The 26679-nt window shown below is 44.3% G+C and overlaps 2 protein-coding genes and 1 long non-coding RNA gene across 10 annotated transcripts; 1 reads left to right on the plus strand and 2 right to left on the minus strand.

Annotated features, from left to right (window-relative positions):
• LOC115190107 (zinc finger protein Pegasus-like) lies at positions 1 to 6802 on the minus strand. Of its 3 annotated transcripts, none has more exons than XM_029748587.1 (4): positions 6147 to 6802; positions 2146 to 2322; positions 1359 to 1547; positions 1 to 1158 (listed from the first exon to the last, which is right to left on the minus strand). In XM_029748587.1, the coding sequence occupies exons 2-4, from the start codon at positions 2273 to 2275 to the stop codon at positions 122 to 124; spliced, it is 1356 nt and encodes a 451-aa protein (XP_029604447.1). In that variant the 5' UTR covers positions 2276 to 2322; positions 6147 to 6802; the 3' UTR covers positions 1 to 121. The 3 variants fall into 3 exon arrangements, with proteins under 3 accessions (XP_029604447.1, XP_029604445.1, XP_029604444.1); XM_029748585.1 differs by having other exon boundaries at positions 6074 to 6802; XM_029748584.1 differs by lacking the exon at positions 6147 to 6802 and adding an exon at positions 5708 to 5838.
• LOC115190110 (short/branched chain specific acyl-CoA dehydrogenase, mitochondrial) lies at positions 6099 to 23724 on the plus strand. Of its 2 annotated transcripts, XM_029748596.1 has the most exons (10): positions 6099 to 6198; positions 8051 to 8210; positions 10221 to 10321; positions 13930 to 14136; positions 16166 to 16336; positions 17768 to 17893; positions 19987 to 20169; positions 20711 to 20848; positions 21779 to 21878; positions 23525 to 23724. In XM_029748596.1, the coding sequence occupies exons 1-10, from the start codon at positions 6166 to 6168 to the stop codon at positions 23599 to 23601; spliced, it is 1296 nt and encodes a 431-aa protein (XP_029604456.1). In that variant the 5' UTR covers positions 6099 to 6165; the 3' UTR covers positions 23602 to 23724. The 2 variants fall into 2 exon arrangements, with proteins under 2 accessions (XP_029604456.1, XP_029604457.1); XM_029748597.1 differs by lacking the exon at positions 13930 to 14136.
• On the minus strand, positions 23565 to 25653 carry LOC115190124 (uncharacterized). Of its 5 annotated transcripts, none has more exons than XR_003877112.1 (11): positions 25516 to 25653; positions 25431 to 25467; positions 25139 to 25334; positions 25030 to 25090; positions 24777 to 24861; positions 24572 to 24619; positions 24341 to 24401; positions 24195 to 24255; positions 23995 to 24073; positions 23650 to 23921; positions 23565 to 23607 (listed from the first exon to the last, which is right to left on the minus strand). It is a non-coding gene; the product is annotated as an uncharacterized LOC115190124 (long non-coding RNA). The 5 variants fall into 5 exon arrangements; XR_003877113.1 differs by having other exon boundaries at positions 25407 to 25467; XR_003877110.1 differs by having other exon boundaries at positions 25383 to 25467.
• Positions 25654 to 26679: the final 1026 nt, after the last annotated feature.

Below are 26679 nucleotides of genomic sequence, written 5' to 3' on the forward strand. Positions count from 1 at the left end.
AATAAAATATAGATCAGAATCGCTCTGATCCCTGATTATCATAAACACGGAGTTAAGTTAATGTGCTCTGTGAGACGCCAAACATCATTCAAATTCCTCTTGGTTTTACTGTGGAAGTCAGTCACTGCGTGTGCTGCCCGCGAGCAAAATGGCAGGCAAAGTCGTACTTGTTCCTGCACTTACAGCCACAGATATTACACTGGAAGGGGTTCTCATAGCCGTGGCAACCCATGTGAATAGTATACAGGATGTTGTCAGAGAAGTAGGTGTCGCAGTGCTGACAGCTGTGCAACATCTGTGGATCTGGGTCCTGTGTGCTACCGGGTAAGGCAGGGGTACTGGGCTGGCTGTTACTAATGCTAGCCGAGCTGGTGCGTGTGTGTACACTGTGTTCACTGCTCGGTTCTGGGTCTACAGGGCTGGGGATGTAGTTCCTGCTATGGCCTGCAGGGGGTTGGAGGTCCTCGGGGCTGGTTGGAGAGGAGGTTTGGTGGTGGTGGTGGTGGTGGTAGTGGTGGTGGTGGGCACCACTTTGACTGGTGGATAAAGATACCGACACTGCAATCGGTGCACCGGACGCCTGCTGGATGAGGAACGGTTTGACGTCGTTACAGGACAGTCTGTCAGGAGATACAGGGGTCTGGTCCACTGGGGGGAGGTTGGATAACTGGCCTGCCAGCGTAGACAGCTGGTTCAGTGGATTGTTGTCCAGCGCCATGTCACTGTTGACATCCCTGCTGGCACCTCCTCCTCCTCCTCCTCCTCCTCCTCCTCCAGTCCCATGGTCCTTCACATTGTTCTCGTACGCCTCGTGGTTCAGGTAGTCTGGTTTCCCCACCACCATGGAGGGAGGGCTGAAGTTGATGAGGAGGTGTCTGCTGTAACCTCCCAGGCCCAGGGAGCTGCCGCTCTTCTTCTTCTGTAGGACGTTCAGCATCTTCTTGTTGGAGAGGAAAGAGGGCAGCACCGACCCCTTCATGGGTAGAAGCTTGTGGCGACGCCGGCGGTGGTGGGACAGGTTGCTGCGGTCGCTGCAACGGAAGGAGCAGAGGTCACACTTGTAGGGTTTCTCTCCCGTGTGGGAGCGCATGTGGGCCTCAAGGTGGCGCTCGTAGGCAGAGGCGAACGGGCACAGCTGGCATCGATGAGGCTTCTCTCCTGTTCATCAACAAAGAGGGTGGATGTTTAGGTTTATTTGAACGTCTCGGCACATATCCAACAATCCATTTAAAAATGTAACGCCATAAGAATATTAATACAAGTTAAAAAAAAATAAGATCTTAACTATATGGACAGTGCAGGGGCGGACTGACCATCTGGCATGTTGGGCAAATGCCAGATGGGATGGTCCATTTTACCTGTGTGAATTCTGATGTGCTCTATCAGGCGAGCGGTGCCTTTACTGGCGTAGCTGCAGTAGCTACATTTGAGCTTGCCGTCGAAGGTCCTCTGGAAGCCGTCCACCAGAAGCCCAGAGTTGTTGTCATCCAGAGGAACTTCCATTGATCCATTGTGATGATCACTCTCTGGGATAGCAGCTGCTGCTACTGGGAGAGGAGACCACAAGACATACAATTAAATAGATACTTTACAGTACATTTTTTCACCGGAAATTGATACCTCTAAACAATACCCAAACTTCACAGACACACAAAAGCCGAGGTCTGTAGCTCAAATCACATCTAGAACTTATCCGGAAGCAGGATTTGTAAAATCACATTTTACATTGATCTATTTCCGGTGGAAAAAATGTATTCTGGCAGACAATCTAGTCAGAAACCATTCGTGGCGCAGTCCTGTTTTTGTCTGGTGCTTGAAAGATATGAGAGGATCACTTGAGATGCATTAGGGTCATCTTTGTGAAGTAAATATGTCCACAATATGGTATCTAAACATAAAAAACACACTCATTGCTCCTCCAGAGGACCCCTTTTGGATGACGGCCCATCGCCACAAAATAAAATAAAAACATTACAAAATTGTTCAAACAGACTTATTAGGTTATTCCCCGTAGCGCTGGGCCCTGTTCCACTGGGTTTAACTTCCTACAGAAAAAATGAGGGATATGGCCTATTTTGGCCATGTTGAAAAAGATCCATCCTAATTGAAAGTGAACTACTCTGATAGTGTTCATAACAGTCTCACCAGCTTGGAGGTGGTCAGGCTCCATCTCCCCGCAGACAGAGCCTGAGATCATGTTGACATGGTGCGTTTGCTGTGTCAGGTACTCTTGAAAGTCCTTTATGAAATCCAGAGGTTTTAGATCATCGTCCATTTGGCAAGATGGGGTGTATTGTGATGACTTCTGATCACCCCCCCAACCTGTAAGATAAGGCAATAATATATATATTTTTAAAACCTTTATTTAAAACTAGGCAAGTCAATTAAGAACAAATTCTTATTAACAATGACGGCCTACTGGGGAACAGTGGGGTTAACTGCCTTGTTCAGGGGGCAGAACGACAGATTTTTACCTCGTCAACTCGGGGATTCAATCTAGCAACCCTTTCGGTTACTGGCCCAACGCTCTAACCACTAGGCTACCTGCCTCTAACCACTAGGCTACCTGCCTCTAACCACTAGGCTACCTGCCTCTAACCACTAGGCTACCTGCCTCTAACCACTAGGCTACCTGCCTCTAACCACTAGGCTACCTGCCTCCCTCTCTAACCACTAGGCTACCTGCCTCCCCCTCTAACCACTAGGCTACCTGCCTCTAACCACTAGGCTACCTGCCTCTAACCACTAAACTACCTGCCTCTAACCACTAGGCTACCTGCCTCCCTCTCTAACCACTAGGCTACCTGCCTCTAACCACTAAACTACCTGCCTCTAACCACTAGGCTACCTGTCTCTAACCACTAGGCTACCTGCCTCTAACCACTAGGCTACCTGCCTCTAACCACTTGGCTACCTGCCTCTAACCACTAGGCTACCTGTCTCTAACCACTAGGCTACCTGCCTCTAACCACTTGGCTACCTGCCTCTAACCACTAGGCTACCTGCCTCCCCCCTCTAACCACTAGGCTACCTGCCTCTAACCACTAGGCTACCTGCCTCTAACCACTTGGCTACCTGCCTCTAACCACTAAACTACCTGTCTCTAACCACTAGACTACCTGCCTCTAACCACTAGGCTACCTGCCTCTAACCACTAGGCTACCTGCCTCCCCCCTCTAACCACTAGGCTACCTGCCTCTAACCACTAGGCTACCTGCCTCTAACCACTAGGCTACCTGCCTCTAACCACTAGACTACCTGCCTCTAACCACTTGGCTACCTGCCTCTAACCACTAAACTACCTGTCTCTAACCACTAAACTACCTGCTTGACGATTAAACATAATGAACCACATGATAATTGTTACAATACTACTGTATGTATGGCATAACCTATAGCCGATATTGGACTAAATGAGCCTAACGTTAGTCTTTAGTCTAAATAACTTACATGTTCTGTTTAAGGGTGAATTGGTTCTGGAAGCCAAAACAGCCAGATACTCCCATCTAAACGTGAAGCGATTGCGGTACGGTTCTTGAAACATAAATCGCTCTACTTTGATAGCACAACAAAAATAATTTCACAAATACAAAATAAACATTTCATGTAGTGAACACTTGTTTTAAATGTTGCAGATGACAGTATTTTTATTTTATGTTTACTCCGTTTCCACACAGGTTAGATGCAGTAACGTGTAAATATGGCCGTGTGGGGAATCTAAACCCTATAAAAGCGTATCATGTTTAACAACTTATATATATATTGTTTTGCCCGATATGAAAGATACGGTTATTATGCTTCCAAAACCCGTCCAGCAAGCTATGTCCTTAATGTTCACACCGACCGTCGCGGTTCTTATTAATAAAACTCCCTCTTACAGAAAACACCTTCATCCAAAGCCTCTCTAAATGTAATGTAATTGAGAGTGATGATCAAGGATATAACCATAATACATGATGTGGGCAGTCAGTTACGATGATAAATAAGTATATTGGCACCAAAAAACATCTCATAACAGTGGCAACATGACAATGTAGCAGCATTTTATACACAGCCCATCTCTCACTTTCACTACTACCGGCGTTGCTCGTTAATAACGGTAGTAATGTATAACAGTAGTAATGTATAACGGTAGTAATGTATAACGGTAGTAATGTATAACGGTAGTAATGTTAATGTATAACGGTAGTAATGTATAACGGTAGTAATGTATAACGTTAGTAATGTATAACGGTAGTAATGTATAACGTTAGTGATGTATAATGGTAGTAATGTTTAACGGTAGTAATGTATAACAGTAGTAATGTATAACGTTAGCTTGTATAACGGTAGTAATGTATAACGTTAGTAATGTATAACGGTAGTAATGTATAACGTTAGTAATGTATAACGGTAGTAATGTATAACAGTAGTAATGTATAACGGTAGTAATGTATAACGTAATGTATAACGGTAGTAATGTATAACAGTAGTAATGTATAACGGTAGTAATGTATAACAGTAGTAATGTATAACGTTAGTAATGTATAACGGTAGTAATGTATAACGGTAGTAATGTATAACAGTAGTAATGTTTAACAGTAGTAATGTATAACAGTAGTAATGTTAATGTATAACAGCAGTAATGTATAACGTTAGTAATGTATAACGGTAGTAATGTATAACGGTATAACGGTAGTAATGTATAACGGTAGTAATGTATAACGGTATAACGGTAGTAATGTATAACGGTAGTAATGTATAACGGTATAACATTAGTAATGTATAACGGTAGTAATGTATAACAGTAGTAATGTTTAACAGTAGTAATGTATAACAGTAGTAATGTATAACGGTATAACGGTAGTAATGTATAACGGTAGTAATGTATAACGGTAGTAATGTTAATGTATAACGGTAGTAATGTTAATGTATAACGGTAGTAATGTATAACGTTAGTAATGTTTAACAGTAGTAATGTATAACGGTAGTAATGTATAACGGTAGTAATGTTTAACGGTAGTAATGTTTAACGGTAGTAATGTATAGCGGTAGTAATGTTAATGTATAACGGTAGTAATGTATAACGTTAGTAATGTTTAACAGTAGTAATGTATAACGGTAGTAATGTATAACGGTAGTAATGTTAATGTATAACGGTAGTAATGTATAACGTTAGTAATGTTTAACAGTAGTAATGTATAACGGTAGTAATGTTTAACGGAAGTAATGTATAACGGTAGTAATGCTAATGTATAACGGTAGTCATGTATAACGGTAGTAATGTTAATGTATAACGGTAGTAATGTATAACGTTAGTAATGTTTAACAGTAGTAATGTATAACGGTAGTAATGTATAACGGTAGTAATGTTAATGTATAACGGTAGTAATGTATAACGTTAGTAATGTATAACAGTAGTAATGTATAACGGTAGTAATGTTTAACGGAAGTAATGTATAACGGTAGTAATGCTAATGTATAACGGTAGTCATGTATAACGGTAGTAATGTTAATGTATAACGGTAGTAATGTATAACGTTAGTAATGTTTAACAGTAGTAATGTATAACGGTAGTAATGTATAACGGTAGTAATGTTAATGTATAACGGTAGTAATGTATAACGTTAGTAATGTATAACAGTAGTAATGTATAACGGTAGTAATGTATAACGGTAGTAATGTTAATGTATAACGGTAGTAATGTACGCTAGCCATTTTTACTTACCAGCTGGTCGTCAATCACAGCACCGTTAAAAAACAATATATATATATATATACGATAATTTACGCGTTACCCATCCGGTCTTATGTTAAGATGGACATTTCAAACACTATCTACGACAATAACAATGTGTGATGACAAGTTATTGTTAGCCGGTTGTGCTAAAAACAACAGAGAAGGAGCAGGGATGTGTTATAGTAGCTATGCGACAGTAAAATGACTCCCATTTCAGAAACACATAGCTGTCAGTGAAAACTCCCTAGTTGGAAATACAACAGCAGAAAGATGAAGATGTTTATTTGATTAAAAATGCCCTGCGTATTTAAAATATTGAAGACGTATGAGTTAATAAGAGGTGATACGGTCTACCAAAGGTGGAAGATGCGAAACGGTTCCAGTGGTCGCTGTTTCACCCGGTCCGTACAGAAGGGAACACACTCACATGTAAACAAGAGAAAAACATGGCGTCGTCCTTGATCAGGTGCTTCTCAAAGGTGAGACGAATAGTAATGCAAAAAAACAGTTTCTTCGTTCACATTGTTGTTTTATGATATGTTGTCATACTTAATTAGAAATACTAACTTAGCCAGTGTTTTTTTTTTGTAACTTTATATTACCCCATTGCATAACCTGCTATCACATAACGCGTTGGCTAGTTAGCTGCATGCTAATAAACATTACATAGCTAGTTAGCTGCACGCTAATAAACATTACATAGCTAGTTAGCTGCATGCTAATAAACATTACATAGCTAGTTAGCTGCATGCTAATAAACATTACATAGCTAGTTAGCTGCACGCTAATAAACATTACATAGCTAGTTAGCTGCATGCTAATAAACATTACATAGCTAGTTAGCTACCGCCTGCGTCAGTTACACCACAAGTTACTCATGAAGAAATGTCCTTCCTTGTGTCACTGCTTTTATCTTGTCGTATAACGTTATAGCCACCACTCTCTCATATTCACTTATGCTGGAGTATGGATATATTTTTGTTGTCTGACGACTCAAACTGAATTGTTCCACTGCTCTATTTTCGCTAGCTACGTAGACTATTTGCCCGCTGTAGAAGTGCTCAGAAAGTGACTTAAAAAAAATAAAAAAAAAAAACCTGAATGCCAAAACATTCAAGAGTTAAAGTGCTCAAAGTTCACCTATTCGGCATATCATGAGACATCCATGTCTTCATCACTGGAAAACTCGACCGTTTATTTTTATCATAAAAGCTTACAAACAGGCTTGTCAAAATATTTTAGAATTTCATTTAAAAAAAAGTTGTTTTTTTTATTTAAATATCACAGTTTTTAACCTATAACGTCAATTATCTAAAAACGCGTAAACTCCGATTTTTGTACTCTCCATATTCTCATATGTTGTCGCCCACCATTGGTTGAGACACAACATGCTCTTGAATACAGAGTGGGTAATTTCAAATCATAGAAATATAAATTATAGAATATACCTATCCCTTCAGACCACTGTAATTTAGCTGGTACACCATTGTAATTTAAATATTTTCTTCTAATTACTACCACAAATATGGCTGCCGGTCCACCCTCCGTTGAATGGCAACTTGAATGGTGATGTCTATTCTAGTATTTCTATGATTTCAATAGGTTTCCTATGGAGGATTGACAGTTTCATTTAAAACAACAGATATTCCCATTTCAAGTCAACGTTCTCTGATGTCTGGACCTCCAACAATATTGGCATGTGTTGTAGCCCTACTTGTGCGCACAATTGGTTGAGACAACATGATCTTGAATACAGGGTGGGTATAATGTTTTGGCGGATAAATGTACTAAAATGGTAATCAAATAGGAATTTCTACTTTCAAATAATTAAGGAAAAAAAGGAGTTAAAGCTTTTGTAGATTATTTATATTTAAGGTTAATAAATGTCATTTTTAAATTAAAAAGCTTTTTTTTTTCAATAAATTATAAAATAGTTTTGACAACCCTGTTTGTAAGCTTTTATGAAATCAAACTCAACTGTTTATTTTTTCCAGTGATGAAGACATGGATGTCTCATGCTATGGTGGGGTATGCATAATAGGTCACATTTCCCTTGAATGTTTTTGTATTCATGTCCAAAAAGTCACTTTCTGAGCACTTCTACGATGGGCAAATATGTATGGAAGGTTTCGTTCAAGTCAAAAGGGGTGCTCAGGTCAAAAAAATGTTAGAATTCAAAAGTGATTGAATTCAAATGGATGGCTGCCTCAACAAGGAGTTTGGGTAGCCAGGCAAATCTATTTTGCGATTGCGTAGAGTAGCAACTTTTTGCCTAGACACTCAAGTTGTATCATGTCATCCATCAGCGAAAATGTAACTGTGTTATTTCAGGTTGGTAGGCAGGTGTCCCGACCATGGAGTGTGTGCCAACATGGGCTGCGGAACAGATCCACCCAACCAGACGTGTCTGCAGAGCAGGCTGCTGCTCTGGGGGTCTCCTACCCTCCACTACAGACATATTCTGAGGAGGAGGGGATGATGAGGGATGCTGGTGAGTTGGACCATGCAGGATATATACTAGGCAGAGCAACAAAGGAGATATTTAATATATGTCACACACACAGTACCAGTCAAAAGTTTGGACACCTTCTCATTCAAGGGTTTTTCTTCATTTGAACTATTTTCTACATTGCAGAATAATAGTGAAGACATCAAAACTATGGAATGACACATATGGAATCATGTAGTAAGCAAAAAAGTGTTACACAAATCAAATGTTATATTTTACAAAGTATCCACCCTTTGCCTTGATGACAGCTTTACACACTCATGGAATTCTCTCAACCAGCTTTACGAGGAGAGCTTTTCCAACAGTCTTGAAGGAGTTCCCACCAATGCTGACTACTTGATGGCTACTTGTCCTTCACTCTGCAGTCCAACTCATCCGAAACCGTCTCAATTGAGTTTAGGTCGGGTGATTGCGGAGGCCAGGTAATCTGATGGTCAAATAGCCCTTACACAGCCTGGAGGTGTGTTGGGTCATAGTCCTGTTGAAAAACAAATGATCGTCCCACTATGCGCAAACCAGATGGGATGGCGTATCACTGCAGAATGCTGTGGTAGCCATGCTGGCTAAGACTGCCTTGAATTCTAAATAAATCACAGACAGTGTCACCAGCAAAGCACCCCACACCATGACACCTCCTCCATGCTTCACGGTGGGAAGACACAGCGGTTGGAACTAAAAATCTCAAATTTGGACTCATCAGTCCAAAGGACAGATTTCCAACAGTGTCCATTGCTCGTGTTTCTTGGCCCAAGCAAGTCTCTTCTTATTGGTGTCCTTTAGTGGTTTCTTTGCAGCAATTCGACCATGAAGGCCTGATTCACGCAGTCTCCTCTGAACAGTTGATGTTGAGATGTGTCTGTTACTTGAACTCTGTGAAGCATTTATTTGGGCTGCAATTTCTGAGGTCGGTAACTCTAATGAACTTATCCTCTGCAGCAGAGGTAACTCTGGGTCTTCCTTTCCTGTGGTGGTCCTCATGAGAGCCAGTTTCATCATAGTGCTTCATCCACCTCTGGCCTGCTCGCCTCCCTACCTCTGAGGAAGCACAGTTCCCGCTCAGCCCAGTCAAAACTGTTCGCTGCTCTGGCACCCCAATGGTGGAACAAGCTCCCTCACGACGCCAGGACAGCGGAGTCAATCACCACCTTCCGGAGACACCTGAAACCCCACCTCTTTAAGGAATACCTGGGATAGGATAAAGTAATCCTTCTAACCCCCCCCCCCCCTAAAAGATTTAGATGCACTATTGTAAGTGGTTGTTCCACTGGATATCATAAGGTGAATGCACCAATTTGTAAGTCGCTCTGGATAAGAGCGTCTGCTAAATGCCTTAAATGTAAATGTAATGTAAATGTTTTTGCGACTGCACTTGAAGAAACTTTCAAAGTTCTTGAAATGTTCTGTATTGACTGACCTTCATGTCTTAAAGTAATGATGGACTGTCATTTATCTTTGCTTATTTGAACTGTTCTTGCCATAATATGGACTTGGTCTTTTACTAAATAGGGATATCTTCTGTATACCAACCCTACCTTGTCACAATACAACTGATTGCCCCAAACTTATTACGAAGGAAAATGAACTTTTAACAAGGCACACCTGTTAATTGAAATTCATTCCAGGTGACTAGCTCATCAAGCTGGTTGAGAGAATGCTAAGAGTGTGCAAAGCTGTCATCAAGGCAAAGGGTGGCTACTTTGAAGAATCTAAACTATATTTTGTGTTATATCATAGTTTTGATGTCTTCACTATAATTCTACAATTTAGAAAATAGTACAAATAAAGAAAAACCCTGGAATGAGTAGGTGTGTCCAAACTTTTGACTGGTATTGTGTGTGGTGTGTGTATATAGTACTACAACCAACCAATAAGATTTAATAAACAGACTGGATCATGCTATGGATTGGTCTGATTTGTCATGAATTTGGTTCTATGTAAGTTCAGTTAATCAAGTCACACTGCATTTCATTTTACTGTCTCATATTTGAACAGTGAACAAGTTTGCACAGGAGCGTCTTGCCCCGTTTGTGTCGAAGATGGACGAAAACTCTCATATGGACCCGGAAGTGATAAAGTCACTCTTTGAACAGGGGGTATGTGTTTCTCTTCTTTACATCCTATGGTCATTAGGCTAAGGGCATATTCTTGATACCATTTGAAAGGAAACACTTTGAAGTTTGTGAAATGAATGTAGGATAATATAACACAATAGATCTGGTAAAAGATAATACAAAGAAAATAAAAAACATGCATATATATATATTTTTTTTGTACCATCTTTGAAATGCAAGAGAAAGGCCATAATGGAATATTCCAGCCCAGTCGTTCAGCTCATAGTGTCTCCTGTTACTGTCCTCTCTTCCACTGACATACTGTTATGTTCAGTATAATGTACTTCACCGAACATATCTACTGTACTGAACTATACTGTGATGTGAAACATAGACGTCTATGATTGGTTCAGATTTGGTCTTGTCTGGACCAACCAAATTTGGTCTTGTTTTGGGGGCGGAGCTCATTAGAATAATACCCAGATATGTAAAGCAGGATATTAACCAGGATACATCACCATGAAGATAATTATATGAATAGCCATAATTATGCATTTCAGTAGAATACTGATCAGGGACTCATGATGTAAATCCGTTACCGTAATTCTGTTACCTGATGTTTTTATTTTTATTTATTTTTATTTCACCTTTATTTAACCAGGTAGGCAAGTTGAGAACAAGTTCTCATTTACAATTGCAACCTGGCCAAGATAAAGCAAAGCAGTTCGACAACATACAACAACACAGAGTTACACATGGAGTAAAACAAACATACAGTCAATAATACAGTAGAACAATAAGTCTATATACAATGTGAGCAAATGAGGTGAGATAAGGGAGGTAAAGGCAAAAAGGCCATGGTGGCGAAGTAAATACAATATAGCAAGTAAAACACTGGAATGGTAGATTTGTAGTGGAAGAAAGTGCAAAGTAGAAATAGAAATAATGGGGTGCAAAGGAGATAAATAAATACAGTAGGGGAAGAGGTAGTTGTAATGTAAATCAATTTAGTGTAGTTCAATAAGCAAAATATCTATTTATTTTTTAAAGTCGAGGTGTCATGTCTGCAGAAAGAATGGGACATCAGTAGACATCTTGGAATCTTAATTCTCAACTGAGTGTACAAAACATTCCATAACAGACTGACCAGGTGAATCCAGGTGGAAGCTATGATCCCTTATTGATGTCACTTGTTAAATCCACTTCAATCAGTGTAGATGAAGGAGAGGAGACACGTTAAAGAAGGATTTTTAAGCCTTGAGACAATTGAGACATGGATTGTGTATGTGTGCCATTCAGAGGGTGAATGGGCAAGACTAAATATTTAAGTGCCTTTGAATGGGGTATGGTAGTAGGTACCAGGCGCGCCAGTTGGTGTCAAGAACTGCAACGCAGCTGGGTTTTTCACACTCAACAGTTTCCTGTGTGTATCCAGAATGGTCCACCACCCAAAGGACATCCAGCCAACTGGACACAACTGTGGGAAGCATTGGAGTCAACATTGGAGCCAGCATCCCTGTGGAACGCTTTCAACACCTTGTAGAGTCCATGTCCTGATGAATTGAGGCTGTTATGAGGGGAAAAGGGGGATCAACTCAATATTAGGAAGGTGTTCCTAATGTTTTGTACACTCGGTGTATATTTTGAGTTTTTGTAAAGCGTCCTCACATAAAAAAACGGAGGGAAGTTTTTACCGAAATTCTGTTACCAAACTTTGCATCGGCGCAGTTCTTCTAGTGAATGTATTTTTGTAAAATATTCAATGGAAATTGTTCAAATGAGTCCTTGTGCATGGAGTTGGTTTGTTAAACTTTTAAGTAAATGTTTTTTTGTTTAGTAACATTTGGAAGTCCCAGCATAATTCTGTTACCGTGGAAGAAACCTAACTTACCGACATCATGTTCATTAGACACCAAACAGAAGACAATGGACTAAAACATGGAGAGACTACCTGGACATATGTCCTGAACACCCCCCTGTTGTCAAAACAAAAAGAACACCGCCCTGTTGTCAAAACAAAAAGAACACCGCCCTGTTGTCAAAACAAAAAGAACACCGCCCTGTTGTCAAAACAAAAAGAACACCGCCCTGTTGTCAAAACAAAAAGAACACCGCCCTGTTGTCAAAACAAATAGAACACCGCCCTGTTGTCAAAACAAATAGAACACCGCCCTGTTGTCAAAACAAATAGAACACCGCCCTGTTGTCAAAACAAATAGAACACCGCCCTGTTGTCAAAACAAATAGAACACCGCCCTGTTGTCAAAACAAAAAGAACACCGCCCTGTTGTCAAAACAAATAGAACACCGCCCTGTTGTCAAAACAAAAAGAACACCGCCCTGTTGTCAAAACAAAAAGAACACCGCCCTGTTGTCAAAACAAATAGAACACCGCCCTGTTGTCAAAACAAATAGAACACCGCCCCTGTTGTCAAAACAAAAAGAACACCGCCCTGTTGTCAAAACAAATAGAACACCGCCCTGTTGTCAAAACAAATAGAACACCGCCCTGTTGTCGAAACAAAAAGAACACCGCCCTGTTGTCAAAACAAAAGAACACCGCCCTGTTGTCAAAACAAAAAGAACACCGCCCCTGTTGTCAAAACAAAAAGAACACCGCCCCTGTTGTCAAAACAAAAGAACAAACACCGCCCCTGTTGTCAAAACAAAAAGAACAAACACCGCCCCTGTTGTCAAAACAAATAGAACACCGCCCCTGTTGTCAAAACAAAAAGAACACCGCCCCTGTTGTCAAAACAAAAAGAACACCGCCCCTGCTGTCAAAACAAAAGAACAAACACCGCCCCTGTTGTCAAAACAAAAAGAACAAACACCGCCCCTGTTGTCAAAACAAAAATAACAAACACCGCCCCTGTTGTCAAAACAAAAAGAACAAACACCGCCCCTGTTGTCAAAACAAATAGAACACCGCCCCTGTTGTCAAAACAAATAGAACACCGCCCCTGTTGTCAAAACAAAAATAACACCCCCCCTCTTGTCAAAACAAAAATAACACCCCCCCATGTTGTCAAAACAAAAAGAACACTCCCCTGTTGTCAAAACAAAAAGAACAAACACCGCCCCTGTTGTCAAAACAAAAAGAACACTCCCCTGTTGTCAAAACAAAAAGAACACCGCCCCTGTTGTCAAAACAAAAAGAACAAACACCGCCCCTGTTGTCAAAACAAAAATAACACCCCCCCTCTTGTCAAAACAAAAATAACACCCCCCCATGTTGTCAAAACAAAAAGAACACTCCCCTGTTGTCAAAACAAAAAGAACAAACACCGCCCCTGTTGTCAAAACAAAAAGAACACTCCCCTGTTGTCAAAACAAAAAGAACACCGCCCCTGTTGTCAAAACAAAAAGAACAAACACCGCCCCTGTTGTCAAAACAAAAATAACACCCCCCCTGTTGTCAAAACAAATAGAACACTCCCCTGTTGTCAAAACAAAAAGAACAAACACCGCCCCTGTTGTCAAAACAAAAATAACACCCCCCCCTGTTGTCAAAACAAATAGAACACTCCCCTGTTGTCAAAACAAATAGAACACCGCCCCTGTTGTCAAAACAAATAGAACACCGGCCCTGTTGTATATAGTTGTTTATTCCCCATTAATTTGTCAGATGATTCATTGTCACTTCCCAGCTGATGGGCGTAGAGATCGACCCAGAGTACGGAGGTACCGGATCCACGTTCTTCTCCTCCATCCTGGTCATTGAGGAGCTGGCTAAAGTGGACGCCTCCGTGGCCGTGCTGTGTGACATCCAGAACACCCTCATCAACACGCTGTTTACCAAGCTGGGGACCGCGGCCCAGAAAGAACGGTATCTCAGCCGACTGTCAACAGACATGGTGACTAACAGGTTGCACTTCGGGTTGATTTTATTAAACAGGTTTCTAGCCGAGAGGCAAAATGGGTATCTATGTGTTTTGATTTAAGGGTAGTGTGTATCTATGTGTTTTGATTTAAGGGTAGTGTGTATCTATGTGTTTTGATTTAAGGGTAGTGTGTATCTATGTGTTTTGATTTAAGGGTAGTGTGTATCCATGTGTTTTGATTTAAGGGTAGTGTGTATCTATGTGTTTTGATTTAAGGGTAGTGGGTATCTATGTGTTTTGATTTAAGGGTAGTGGGTATCTATGTGTTTTGATTTAAGGGTAGTGTGTATCCATGTGTTTTGATTTAAGGGTAGTGTGTATCTATGTGTTTTGATTTAAGGGTAGTGTGTATCTATGTGTTTTGATTTAAGGGTAGTGTGTATCCATGTGTTTTGATTTAAGGGTAGTGTGTATCCATGTGTTTTGATTTAAGGGTAGTGTGTATCTATGTGTTTTGATTTAAGGGTAGTGTGTATCTATGTGTTTTGATTTAAGGGTAGTGTGTATCCATGTGTTTTGATTTAAGGGTAGTGTGTATCTATGTGTTTTGATTTAAGGGTAGTGGGTATCTATGTGTTTTGATTTAAGGGTAGTGGGTATCTATGTGTTTTGATTTAAGGGTAGTGTGTATCTATGTGTTTTGATTTAAGGGTAGTGTGTATCCATGTGTTTTGATTTAAGGGTAGTGTGTATCCATGTGTTTTGATTTAAGGGTAGTGTGTATCTATGTGTTTTGATTTAAGGGTAGTGTGTATCCATGTGTTTTGATTTAAGGGTAGTGTGTATCCATGTGTTTTGATTTAAGGGTAGTGTGTATCCATGTGTTTTGATTTAAGGGTAGTGTGTATCCATGTGTTTTGATTTAAGGGTAGTGTGTATCTATGTGTTTTGATTTAAGGGTAGTGTGTATCTATGTGTTTTGATTTAAGGGTAGTGTGTATCTATGTGTTTTGATTTAAGGGTAGTGTGTATCTATGTGTTTTGATTTAAGGGTAGTGTGTATCCATGTGTTTTGATTTAAGGGTAGTGTGTATCCATGTGTTTTGATTTAAGGGTAGTGTGTATCTATGTGTTTTGATTTAAGGGTAGTGTGTATCTATGTGTTTTGATTTAAGGGTAGTGTGTATCCATGTGTTTTGATTTAAGGGTAGTGTGTATCCATGTGTTTTGATTTAAGGGTAGTGTGTATCCATGTGTTTTGATTTAAGGGTAGTGTGTATCCATGTGTTTTGATTTAAGGGTAGTGTGTATCCATGTGTTTTGATTTAAGGGTAGTGTGTATCCATGTGTTTTGATTTAAGGGTAGTGTGTATCCATGTGTTTTGATTTAAGGGTAGTGTGTATCCATGTGTTTTGATTTAAGGGTAGTGTGTATCCATGTGTTTTGATTTAAGGGTAGTGTGTATCCATGTGTTTTGATTTAAGGGTAGTGAGAGGTAGCGTGTTTTGATTTAAGGGTGTACTAGTAAGTTTAAATAAAGCTTCTGATCGTGTAGCTAACCTCTCTTGATTATAGCCAGCAGAGGGAGCTACTGGTTCACAAGACATTTAACAGACCGACACCCCCTTCAGAAAATATTCACACCACTTCACTTTTAAACACATGTTGTTGTTACAGCCTGAATTTAAAATGGATACATTGATGTTTGGGGGGGGGGGGGGTCACTGGCCTACACACAATACCCCGTAATGTCAAAGTGGAATTATGTTTTTGATACCTTGTTGTCCAGTAGGTTGGTAGTTCTAGACCTGTCCATGTAATGATACTGATACCTTGTTGTCCTGTAGGTTGGTAGTTCCAGACCTGTCCATGTAATGATACCTTGTTGTCCAGTAGGTTGGTAGTTCTAGACCTGTCCATGTAATGATACTGATACCTTGTTGTCCTGTAGGTTGGTAGTTCCAGACCTGTCCATGTAATGATACTGATACCTTGTTGTCCTGTAGGTTAGTAGTTCTAGACCTGTCCATGTAATGATACTGATACCTTGTTGTCTTGTAGGTTGGTAGTTTCTGCCTGTCAGAAGCAGAGTCGGGGAGCGACGCCTTCTCTCTGAAGACGCGTGCTGACAAACACGGGGACTATTACGTCATCAACGGTTCCAAGATGTGGATCAGTAACGCAGAGCAAGCTGGTGTGTTTCTGGTGATGGCCAACGTGGACCCGTCCGCTGTGAGTTCAAACCCACGCAGTCACTGAACAAACCCACTCAGTCACCGAACAAACCCTCACCGAACAAACCCACGCAGTCACCGAACAAACCCTCACCGAACAAACCCACACAGTCACCGAACAAACCCACGCAGTCAACCGAACAAACACACACAGTCACCGAACAAACCCACGCAGTCACCGAACAAACCCTCACCGAACAAACCCACGCAGTCACCGAACAAACCCACGCAGTCACCGAACAAACCCACGCAGTCACCGAACAAACCCACGCAGTCACCGAACAAATCCTCACCGAACAAACCCACGCAGTCACCGAACAAACCCTCACCGAACAAACCCACGCAGTCACCGAACAAACCCTCACCGAACAAACCCACGCAGTCACCGAACAAACCCACGCAGTCACCGAACAAACCCACGCAGTCACCGAACAAACCCACGCAGTCACCGAACAAACCCGCGCAGTCACCGAACAACAGTCACCGAACAAACCCGCGCAGTCACCGAACAAACCCTCACCGAACAAACCCACGCAGTCACCGAACAAACCCTAACCGAACAAACCCGCGCAGTCACCGAACAAACCCGCGCAGTCACCGAACAAACCCACGCAGTCACCGAACAAACCCGCGCAGTCACCGAACAAACCCGCGCAGTCACCGAACAAACCCGCGCAGTCACCGAACAAACCCGCGCAGTCACCGAACAAACCCGCGCAGTCACCGAACAAACCCGCGCAGTCACCGAACAAACCCGCGCAGTCACCGAACAAACCCGCGCAGTCACCGAACAAACCCACCCAGTCACCGAACAAACCCACCCAGTCACCGAACAAACCCACCCAGTCACCGAACAAACCCACCCAGTCACCGAACAAACCCGCGCAGTCACCGAACAAACCCGCGCAGTCACCGAACAAACCCGCGCAGTCACCGAACAAACCCACCCAGTCACCGAACAAACCCACGCAGTCACCGAACAAACCCACGCAGTCACCGAACAACAGGGTCTAGTTCATTAGGGGCACACCGAAGCATAACATTTTTTTAAAAACGCTGTGCAACGGAAAATGAAAACGTAATTTATTATTGGACAAGTTCAGATAGTAACCTCCGTTTCCCTCTGTTTTGAACAGTTGTTTTTTTCCCCCGTTTCATGTCTAAGGAACATATCCTTGATTTCCAGGCCTTATGGTCCGGTAACTTAGTTATTCCAATCCTTCTAACCTTTAGTAGTTATGGTAGTGATTGTCTTCAGGCTGTAGAGGAGTTTATCCTTAGTGTTTGATATGTCCTGTTGAGAGGTAGCTCCTAGGAAACAGCTCCTTCCTGGTTTTACACGCTGTTGGAACCTGTGTATGTGACCAATAAAGTTTTGTGATTTTTGTATCAAGCTGTAAATGACAGTATCTTCCTCTTTTGTTGACAGGGTCACAGAGGTATCACCTGCTTCATCGTGGACAGAGACACCGAGGGGCTTCAGATCGGCAAGAAGGAGAACAAACTGGGTCTGAGAGCTTCTTCAACCTGTCCTCTCAACCTGGATAACATCAAGGTAGGTAGGCTCTTCAACCTGTCCTCTCAACCTGGATAACATCAAGGTAGGTAGGCTCTTCAACCTGGATAACATCAAGGTAGGTGGGCTCTTCAACCGGGACAACATCAAGGTAGGTAGGCTCTTCAACCTGGACAATATCAAGGTAGGTAGGCTCTTCAACCTGGATAATATCAAGGTAGAGTCCACACACAATTTAAATATAGACAGTCCCAACAACCAGCGATGAAAAGGTGAATCTGATAGGCATCAACCTGTTTCATCAGATCAGAAGCATGTTGATTGAACGGTAATGTACGTGTATAATAATGACTCTACCTTCTAGCTGATTATATGAAATGTGTCTGTACTCTCTAGAAGTGGCCATTTTGTTTTTTATTGTATCCATATTTTCGATTCTGTCTATATATTTTGTAGGGCTGACCCCGTTTAGTTGACTGTTAGTCGACAGAGATTTCTTTAGTCGAGCAGTCTCAAATTATTACATTGTTTTTCATTGGCGTACAGGACACCCATGTGATTTGCGTCTGTCCGAGTGAACCAATCCGTTGCGGAGGCCGTGGGGATGGCATAGTCCATCACTGTTAAGACATGTGCTACTGAAATTATTATATATTGGTTATATTATGTAAGAACAACGGTGCAACACCTAATAATAACAAAAATAATATTATTTTATAACGAATGTGTTTTCTCCCACGTTGGATAGCTGTCGCTGTCCGTCGTTCTGAACCGTGATCTTCAGTGCGCCTTTGACTTTGCCCTCTTTCCTTCGACCACGTTGCTATGTGCATAATGGCAAAGGTAACCAGCGTATTGGTTACCGTTGCTATGTGCATAATGGCAAAGGTAACCAGCGTATTGGTTACCGTTGCTATGTGCGTAATGGCAAAGGTAACCAGCGTATTGGTTACCGTTGCTATGTATATTGGCCATATACCACACCTCCTCTGGCCTTATTGCTTAAATAAAGGCTACTGTATCAATCAATCAATTATTCGTTCGTGTCATCATTTTACATTTACATTTTAGTCATTTAGCAGACGCTCTTATCCAGAGCGACTTACAGAAGTGAATGCATACATTTCATAAAAAAAATGTTTTCCCCTGTACTGGTCCCCTGTGGGAATCGAACCCACAACCCTGGCGTTGCAAACACCATGCTCTACCAACTGAGTCACACATCACACGGGCATACGAGTCATTCATGCTTAGAAACGTAATCAAAACATTTTAGTTTTAAAAGGAAATAAAAGTAGCCTTGAATAATTAGCCTAAACAACAAATAAACCGCAAATGTGTCAGCAATTGCGTTATTTTACAATCCGTTGATGAACAGACTTTCTCTGGTACACTTAAAATTGTTTACGCTGTTCCAAATGGTCAGATGTTCTCTTTTTGTAATCTAACAGATGTTTGGTGTGTTTTTTTCCCCTCATATCTCTAGTAGTTTCCACAACTAAATCAAATGTCTTCCACATATCTGACTTTCCCGTTCCCTCCTGAGCAACCAGTAAACATTCCCCCGTTTTCAAGTTTCCTCCGTATCCATTTTGCTGTTCAGAGTTTATAACCAATTAATAGGGATTATGATAGGCTATAGGTCAGGTCCTATTGGTCACATAAAGAGAGCAAGGACTAGATGGATTTAGACGGACACATTTACGCTAACAGAACTTTTCAGTCAGAGAAACAACAAGTAGAAATGTCTGTAATTATGTTGCAGCACGGACAGCACAATAAACACTATTGCTGTTTTGCGGTGCCTGCTAGCTGCAGCAGGGAGGAGAGCGAGACAACGTGCCCCAGTCACACACAGGCATTCGCTGATTTTTAAAATTGTTTTATCGTTACACAGCGCTGCAAGTGCCGTCGAACACCCTATTGAATCATTTTGTGTCTTTTTAATTATTTAATCAAACAGTGCGCTTAAAGCATCAGACAAGCTTGTTCGACCAACAGTTGTTTTCGTCGGGGGAACAGAGCCTAATATTTTCTCTGTTGCTGGCACCAACACTTCACCAAGTCAAATTCTGGGTACGTGAAAATGTACTTTGCGATTTGAATAAAATTAGATTCTGATTTTGTCGAAGGTTCCTGAGAAGAACATCTTGGGTCAAGCCGGCCACGGATACAAGTACGCCATCGGCATGCTGAATGAAGGCAGGATTGGTATCGCTGCTCAGATGTTGGGATTGGCTCAGGGTTGCTTCGACCAGGCCGTTCCCTACACCAGACAGAGGGTTCAGTTTGGCAAACGCATCTTCGACTTCCAGGTAAAACGTATTCATTTAAAACATTTTATACATTTCCTGGATATTAAATTTTTATGTTTCTCCACTTGTAGGTGTTGCAGCTATGATCAGTGTGTGGCTTTACTGGCTTCTATCAAACTAATCTTTGTGATTTATTTTAAAAGCCTCCATTGTTCTCCGTTTTTAATATTATTATAATAATAATAATAATAATAATCAAGGCCATTTAGCAAACACTTAAAAAAAATAAATTCCAAAGCGACTTAGTCATGCCTGCATACCTTTTAGCCTGGCTGGCCCCAGCGGGAATCGAACCCACAGCCCTGGAATTGCAAGCGCCATGCTCTACCACCTGAGCCACACAGAACCGGTGTTGTATTGAACGGAAACTACAGCACACTAGTGATCGTGATGCTTCTGTAATGTGTTACAGGCCATGCAGCACCACATCTAAAGGATGCTTCTGTAATGTGTTACAGCACCACATCTAAAGGATGCTTCTGTAATGTGTTACAGGTCATCCAGCACCACATCTAAAGGATGCTTCTGTAATGTGTTACAGGCCATGCAGCACCAGATTGCCCATGTCGCCACCCAGATAGAGGCTGCCAGGTTGCTTACCTACAACGCTGCCCGGCTGAAGGAGGCAGGAAGACCTTTCATCAAGGAGGCCTGCATGGCCAAGTACTTCACCTCAGAGGTGAGCTCAATGTAGAGACCGAGGCCCATATTCATAAAGCGTCTCAGAGTGAGAGTAATATGATCGTAGATCAGCAATCACTGGACTGGTCCCTACTCCGAGAGGGTCCCCCCACCCCTGCTCCGAGAGGGTCCCCCCACCCCTGCTCCGAGAGGGTCCCCCCGCCCCTGCTCCGTGAGGGTCCCCCCGCCCCTACTCCGAGAGGGTCCCCCCGCCCCTGCTCCGAGAGGGTCCCCCCGCCCCTGCTCCGAGAGGGTCCCCCCGCCCCTGCTCCGAGAGGGTCCCCCCGCCCCTGCTCCGAGAGGGTCCACCCGCCCCTGCTCCGAGAGGGTCCCCCTGCTCCGAGAGGGTCCCCCCGCCCCTGCTCCGAGAGGGTCCCCCCGCCCCTGCTCCGAGAGGGTCCCCCCGCCCCTGCTCCGAGAGGGTCCCCCCGCCCCTGCTCCGTGAGGGTCCCCCCGCCCCTGCTCCGTGAGGGTCCCCCCGCCCCTGCTCCGAGAGGGTCCCCCCGCCCCTGCTCCGAGAGGGTCCCCCCGCCCCTGCTCCGTGAGGGTCCCCCCGCCCCTGCTCCGTGAGGGTCCCCCCGCCCCTGCTCCGAGAGGGTCCCCCCCACCCCTGCTCCGAGAGGGTCCCCCCGCCCCTGCTCCGAGAGGGTCCCCCCCGCCCCTGCTCCGAGAGGGTCCCCCCGCCCCTGCTCCGAGAGGGTCCCCCCGCCCCTGCTCCGAGAGGGTCCCCCCCCGCCCCTGCTCCGAGAGGGTCCCCCCGCCCTGCTCCGAGAGTGTTCCCCCCCGCCCTGCTCCGAGAGGGTCCCCCCGCCCCTGCTCTTCTAGTAGAGGGAATGAACAGTGCAAATCCAAACTATTTCATACAACGGCCTCACAGTATTTGTGTTGTTTTAACAATGTCTTGATTGTTCCTCTCTCTGTAAATTAGGTCGCAACGTTGACCACTTCGAAATGCATCGAGTGGATGGGAGGGGTGGGCTTCACCAAAGACTACCCTATCGAGAAATACTACAGAGATTGTAAAATAGGTATGTTTCTATGGCTAGTTCCAAAGCTATCCTGTACTGTTGCTATGCAACCCGGGGGGGGTGTAACTCGGGAACGTCATAACTACAGTGAGCTAGCTAGTTATTGGGCCACAGCAAGGTGGAGTCGGGTGGTGCTGGGAGAGAGAGGGGGGTGCTAGGAGAGAGAGGGGGTGGGTGCTAGGAGAGAGGGGGGGGTGCTAGGAGAGAGGGGGGAGTGCTAGGAGAGAGAGGGGGGGTGCTTGGAGAGAGAGGGGGGGGTGGGTGCTAGGAGAGAGGGGGGGGTGCTAGGAGAGAGAGGGGGGGGTGGGTGCTAGAAGAGAGGGGGGGGGTGCTAGGAGAGAGAGGGGGGGGGTGCTAGGAAAGAGAGGGGGGGTGCTAGGAGAGAGGGGGGGGGTGCTAGGAGAGAGGGGGGGGTGCTAGGAGAGAGAGGGGGGTGCTAGGAGAGAGAGGGGGGGTGGGTGCTAGGAGAGAGGGGGGGGGGTGCTAGGAGAGGGGGGGTGCTAGGAGAGAGGGGGGGTGCTAGGAGAGAGGGGGGGGTGCTAGGAGAGAGGGGGGGTGCTAGGAGAGAGAGGGGGGGGTGCTAGGAGAGTGGGGGGGTGGGTGGGTGCTAGGAGAGAGGGGGGGGGTGCTAGGAGAGAGGGGGGGGTGCTAGGAGAGAGAGGGGGGTGCTAGGACGGGGGGGGGGTGCTAGGAGAGAGGGGGGTGCTAGGAGAGAGGGGGGTGCTAGGAGAGAGGGGGGGTGCTAGGAGAGAGGGGTGTGGGTGCTAGGAGAGAGGGGGGGTGCTAGGAGAGAGGGGGGGTGCTAGGAGAGGGGGGGGGTGCTAGGAGAGAGGGGGGGTGTGGGTGCTAGGAGAGAGGGGGGGTGCTAGGAGAGAGAGGGGGGGTGCTAGGAGAGAGAGGTGGGTGGGTGCTAGGAGAGAGGGGGGGTGCTAGGAGAGAGAGGGGGGGGTGCTAGGAGAGAGAGGGGGGGGTGGGTGCTAGGAGAGAGGGGGGGTGCTAGGAGAGGGGGGGTGCTAGGAGAGAGAGGGGGGTGCTAGGAGAGAGGGGGGGTGGGTGGGTGCTTTCTGTTGATTGCAGCCCTGTGGCGTTCTGTATAGACAATGGGGCCCTGTGGCGTTCTGTATAGAGGATGGGGCCCTGTGGCGTTCTGTATAGAGGATGGGGCCCTGTGGCGTTCTGTATAGAGGATGGGGCCCTGTGGCGTTCTGTATAGAGGATGGAGCCCTGTGGCGTTCTGTATAGAGGATGGGGCCCTGTGGCGTGTATAGAGGATGGGGCCCTGTGGCGTTCTGTATAGAGGATGGGGCCCTGTGGCGTTCTGTATAGAGGATGGGGCCCTGTGGCGTGTATAGAGGATGGGGCCCTGTGGCGTTCTGTATAGAGGATGGGGCCCTGTGGCGTGTATAGAGGATGGGGCGCTATTTCAGACACACTTTGACTGTTGATGACAGAGATTTTGGCAGATCCAGGCTCAGTTAGACAGACTGAGTGAACGGTTTCTCTTTGGTCCAGTACTGATTTAAGGAAAAGTCTATTTTAATTATTGGTGGAATTTATGGACATAACAGGTGATAATGTGTAATGTTCTATTCCAGTATTGGTGTCATGGTCATTAAAGCTGTTTTTCCATGTGTGTAACTATACAGGTACCATTTATGAGGGAACAACCAACATCCAGCTATCCACCATGGCCAAGTTTATAGACAAGGAGTATGACCACTGAGCTGGCCTGGTCTGGCTGTTTCCTCATCATGTAGACTGACCTCCTGACCTGGTCTGGCTGTTTCCTCATCATGTAGACTGACCTGGTCTGGCTGTTTCCTCATCATGGAGACTGACCTGGTCTGGCTGTTTCCTCATCATGGAGACTGACCTGGTCTGGCTGTTTCCTCATCATGGAGACTGACCTGGTCTGGCTGTTTCCTCATCATGGAGACTGACCTGGTCTGGCTGTTTCCTCATCATGGAGACTGACCTGGTCTGGCTGTTTCCTCATCATGGAGACTGACCTGGTCTGGCTGTTTCCTCACCATGTAGACTGACCTGGTCTGGCTGTTTCCTCATCATGGAGACTGACCTGACCTGGTCTGGCTGTTTCCTCACCATGTAGACTGACCTCCTCCTGACCTGGTCTGGCTGTTTCCTCATCATGGAGACTGACCTGGTCTGGCTGTTTCCTCATCATGGAGACTGACCTGACCTGGTCTGGCTGTTTCCTCATCATGTAGACTGACCTGGTCTGGCTGTTTCCTCAGCATGTAGACTGACCTGATCTCCTGACTGTAGACTGACCTGATCTCCTGACTGTAGACTGACCTGATCTCCTGACTGTAGACTGACCTGATCTCCTGACCGTATCCTCAGCATGTAGACTGACCTGATGTCCTGACTGTATCCTCAGCATGTAGACTGACCTGATCTCCTGAATGTAGACTGACCTGATCTCCTGACTGTAGACTGACCTGATCTCCTGACTGTAGACTGACCTGATCTCCTGACCGTATCCTCAGCATGTAGACTGACCTGATCTCCTGAATGTAGACTGACCTGATCTCCTGACTGTATCCTCAGCATGTAGACTGACCTGATCTCCTGACTGTAGACTGACCTGATGTCCTGACTGTAGACTGACCTGATGTCCTGACCGTATCCTCAGCATGTAGACTGACCTGATCTCCTGAATGTAGACTGACCTGATCTCCTGACTGTAGACTGACCTGATCTCCTGACTGTAGACTGACCTGATCTCCTGAATGTAGACTGACCTGATCTCCTGACTGTAGACTGACCTGAACTCCTGAATGTAGACTGACCTGATCTCCTGACTGTAGACTGACCTGATGTCCTGACCGTATCCTCAGCATGTAGACTGACCTAATCTCCTGAATGTAGACTGACCTGATCTCCTGACTGTAGACTGACCTGATCTCCTGACCGTATCCTCAGCATGTAGACTGACCTGATCTCCTGACTGTAGACTGACCTGATCTCCTGACTGTAGACTGACCTGATGTCCTGACCGTAGACTGACCTGATGTCCTGACCGTAGACTGACCTGATCTCCTGACTGTAGACTGACCTGATCTCCTGAATGTAGACTGACCTGATCTCCTGACTGTAGACTGACCTGATCTCCTGAATGTAGACTGACCTGATCTCCTGACTGTAGACTGACCTGATGTCCTGACCGTATCCTCAGCATGTAGACTGACCTGATCTCCTGAATGTAGACTGACCTGATCTCCTGAATGTAGACTGACCTGATCTCCTGACTGTAGACTGACCTGATCTCCTGACCGTATCCTCAGCATGTAGACTGACCTGATCTCCTGACTGTAGACTGACCTGATGTCCTGACCGTATCCTCAGCATGTAGACTGACCTGATCTCCTGACTGTATCCTCAGCATGTAGACTGACCTGATCTCCTGACCGTATCCTCAGCATGTAGACTGACCTGATCTCCTGAATGTAGACTGACCTGATCTCCTGACTGTAGACTGACCTGATCTCCTGACTGTAGACTGACCTGATCTCCTGACTGTAGACTGACCTGATCTCCTGACTGTATCCTCAGCATGTAGACTGACCTGATCTCCTGACTGTAGACTGACCTGATCTCCTGACTGTAGACTGACCTGATCTCCTGACCGTATCCTCAGCATGTAGACTGACTGTCATACACTCCTCTTTGTGACCAATTGGTTTTTAATCACTCGTTGTTGTAACTGTTGTGGGATTTAGGGCTCTGTTCAATCTGAATCGTTGGAAGTTCATCGTTACAGCTGATGATTTGAAACATTTTTTTAAAAGGCAATGTTCCCGGGTTAGTGGAGACTACATACACGGTAAACGCTTAGTGGAGACTACATACACGGTAAACGCTTAGTGGAGACTACATACAGGGTAAACGCTTAGTGGAGCCTACATACAGGGTAAACGCTTAGTGGAGACTACATACACGGTAAACGCTGCATATATCAGTTCAATTGGAAATTACCTTTTTATTTTCAATCCCCCAATCTGTACCGCTTCAGCCACCCAGACTGAATAGAACCATTACTGTAGAGGTCATACATTTTACATTTACATTTTAGTCATTTAGCGAGACGCTCTTATCCAGAGCGACTTACAGTACTGAATGCATACATTTCATAATTCCCCCCCCGTACTGGTCCCTCGTGGGAATCGAACCCACAACCCTGGCGTTGCAAACACCATGCTCTACCAACTGAGTCATGCCTGGACCACTGCTGATTATACAGCACTAGAGGATGTTCCATAACCATGTACACTTAGTCAATGCATCTGTTGCTCTCCACTATGGATGGATTCATGGTTACTGTTTCCAGACCTGTAGATAGATAGTGTAAAGTAGCTCTGGTCTTGGTACTGTAAGTGTTTTGAACTGTTTCCAGACCTGTAGATAGATAGTGTAAAGTAGCTCTGGTGTTGGTACTGTAAGTGTTTTGAACTGTTTCCAGACCTGTAGATAGATAGTGTAAAGTAGCTCTGGTGTTGGTATTGGTAAGTGTTTTGAACTGTTTTGAACTGTTTTCCAGACCTGTAGCTTGTGCTTTTTACAAACTAATGGGGGTTAATTCTACACTATTGGTATGATTATTTACTCATCTGATTTTAATTGCCTCGTATTAAATCAGTGCCTTTTTATCCCAGCATAGTTTGTTGTGTATTTTGTAACGCCATAAGATGTAATATGACACCTCTGTTTTAGATGAAGTCCTTCTATGGTTGTGTAGTCTGTTGTGTGGTTTTGGCTCTACTTTTGTCACGGTAAACCA

Source organism: Salmo trutta, unplaced genomic scaffold (genome assembly GCF_901001165.1).
Source record: "Salmo trutta unplaced genomic scaffold, fSalTru1.1, whole genome shotgun sequence".
Classification (NCBI taxonomy): domain Eukaryota; kingdom Metazoa; phylum Chordata; class Actinopteri; order Salmoniformes; family Salmonidae; genus Salmo; species Salmo trutta.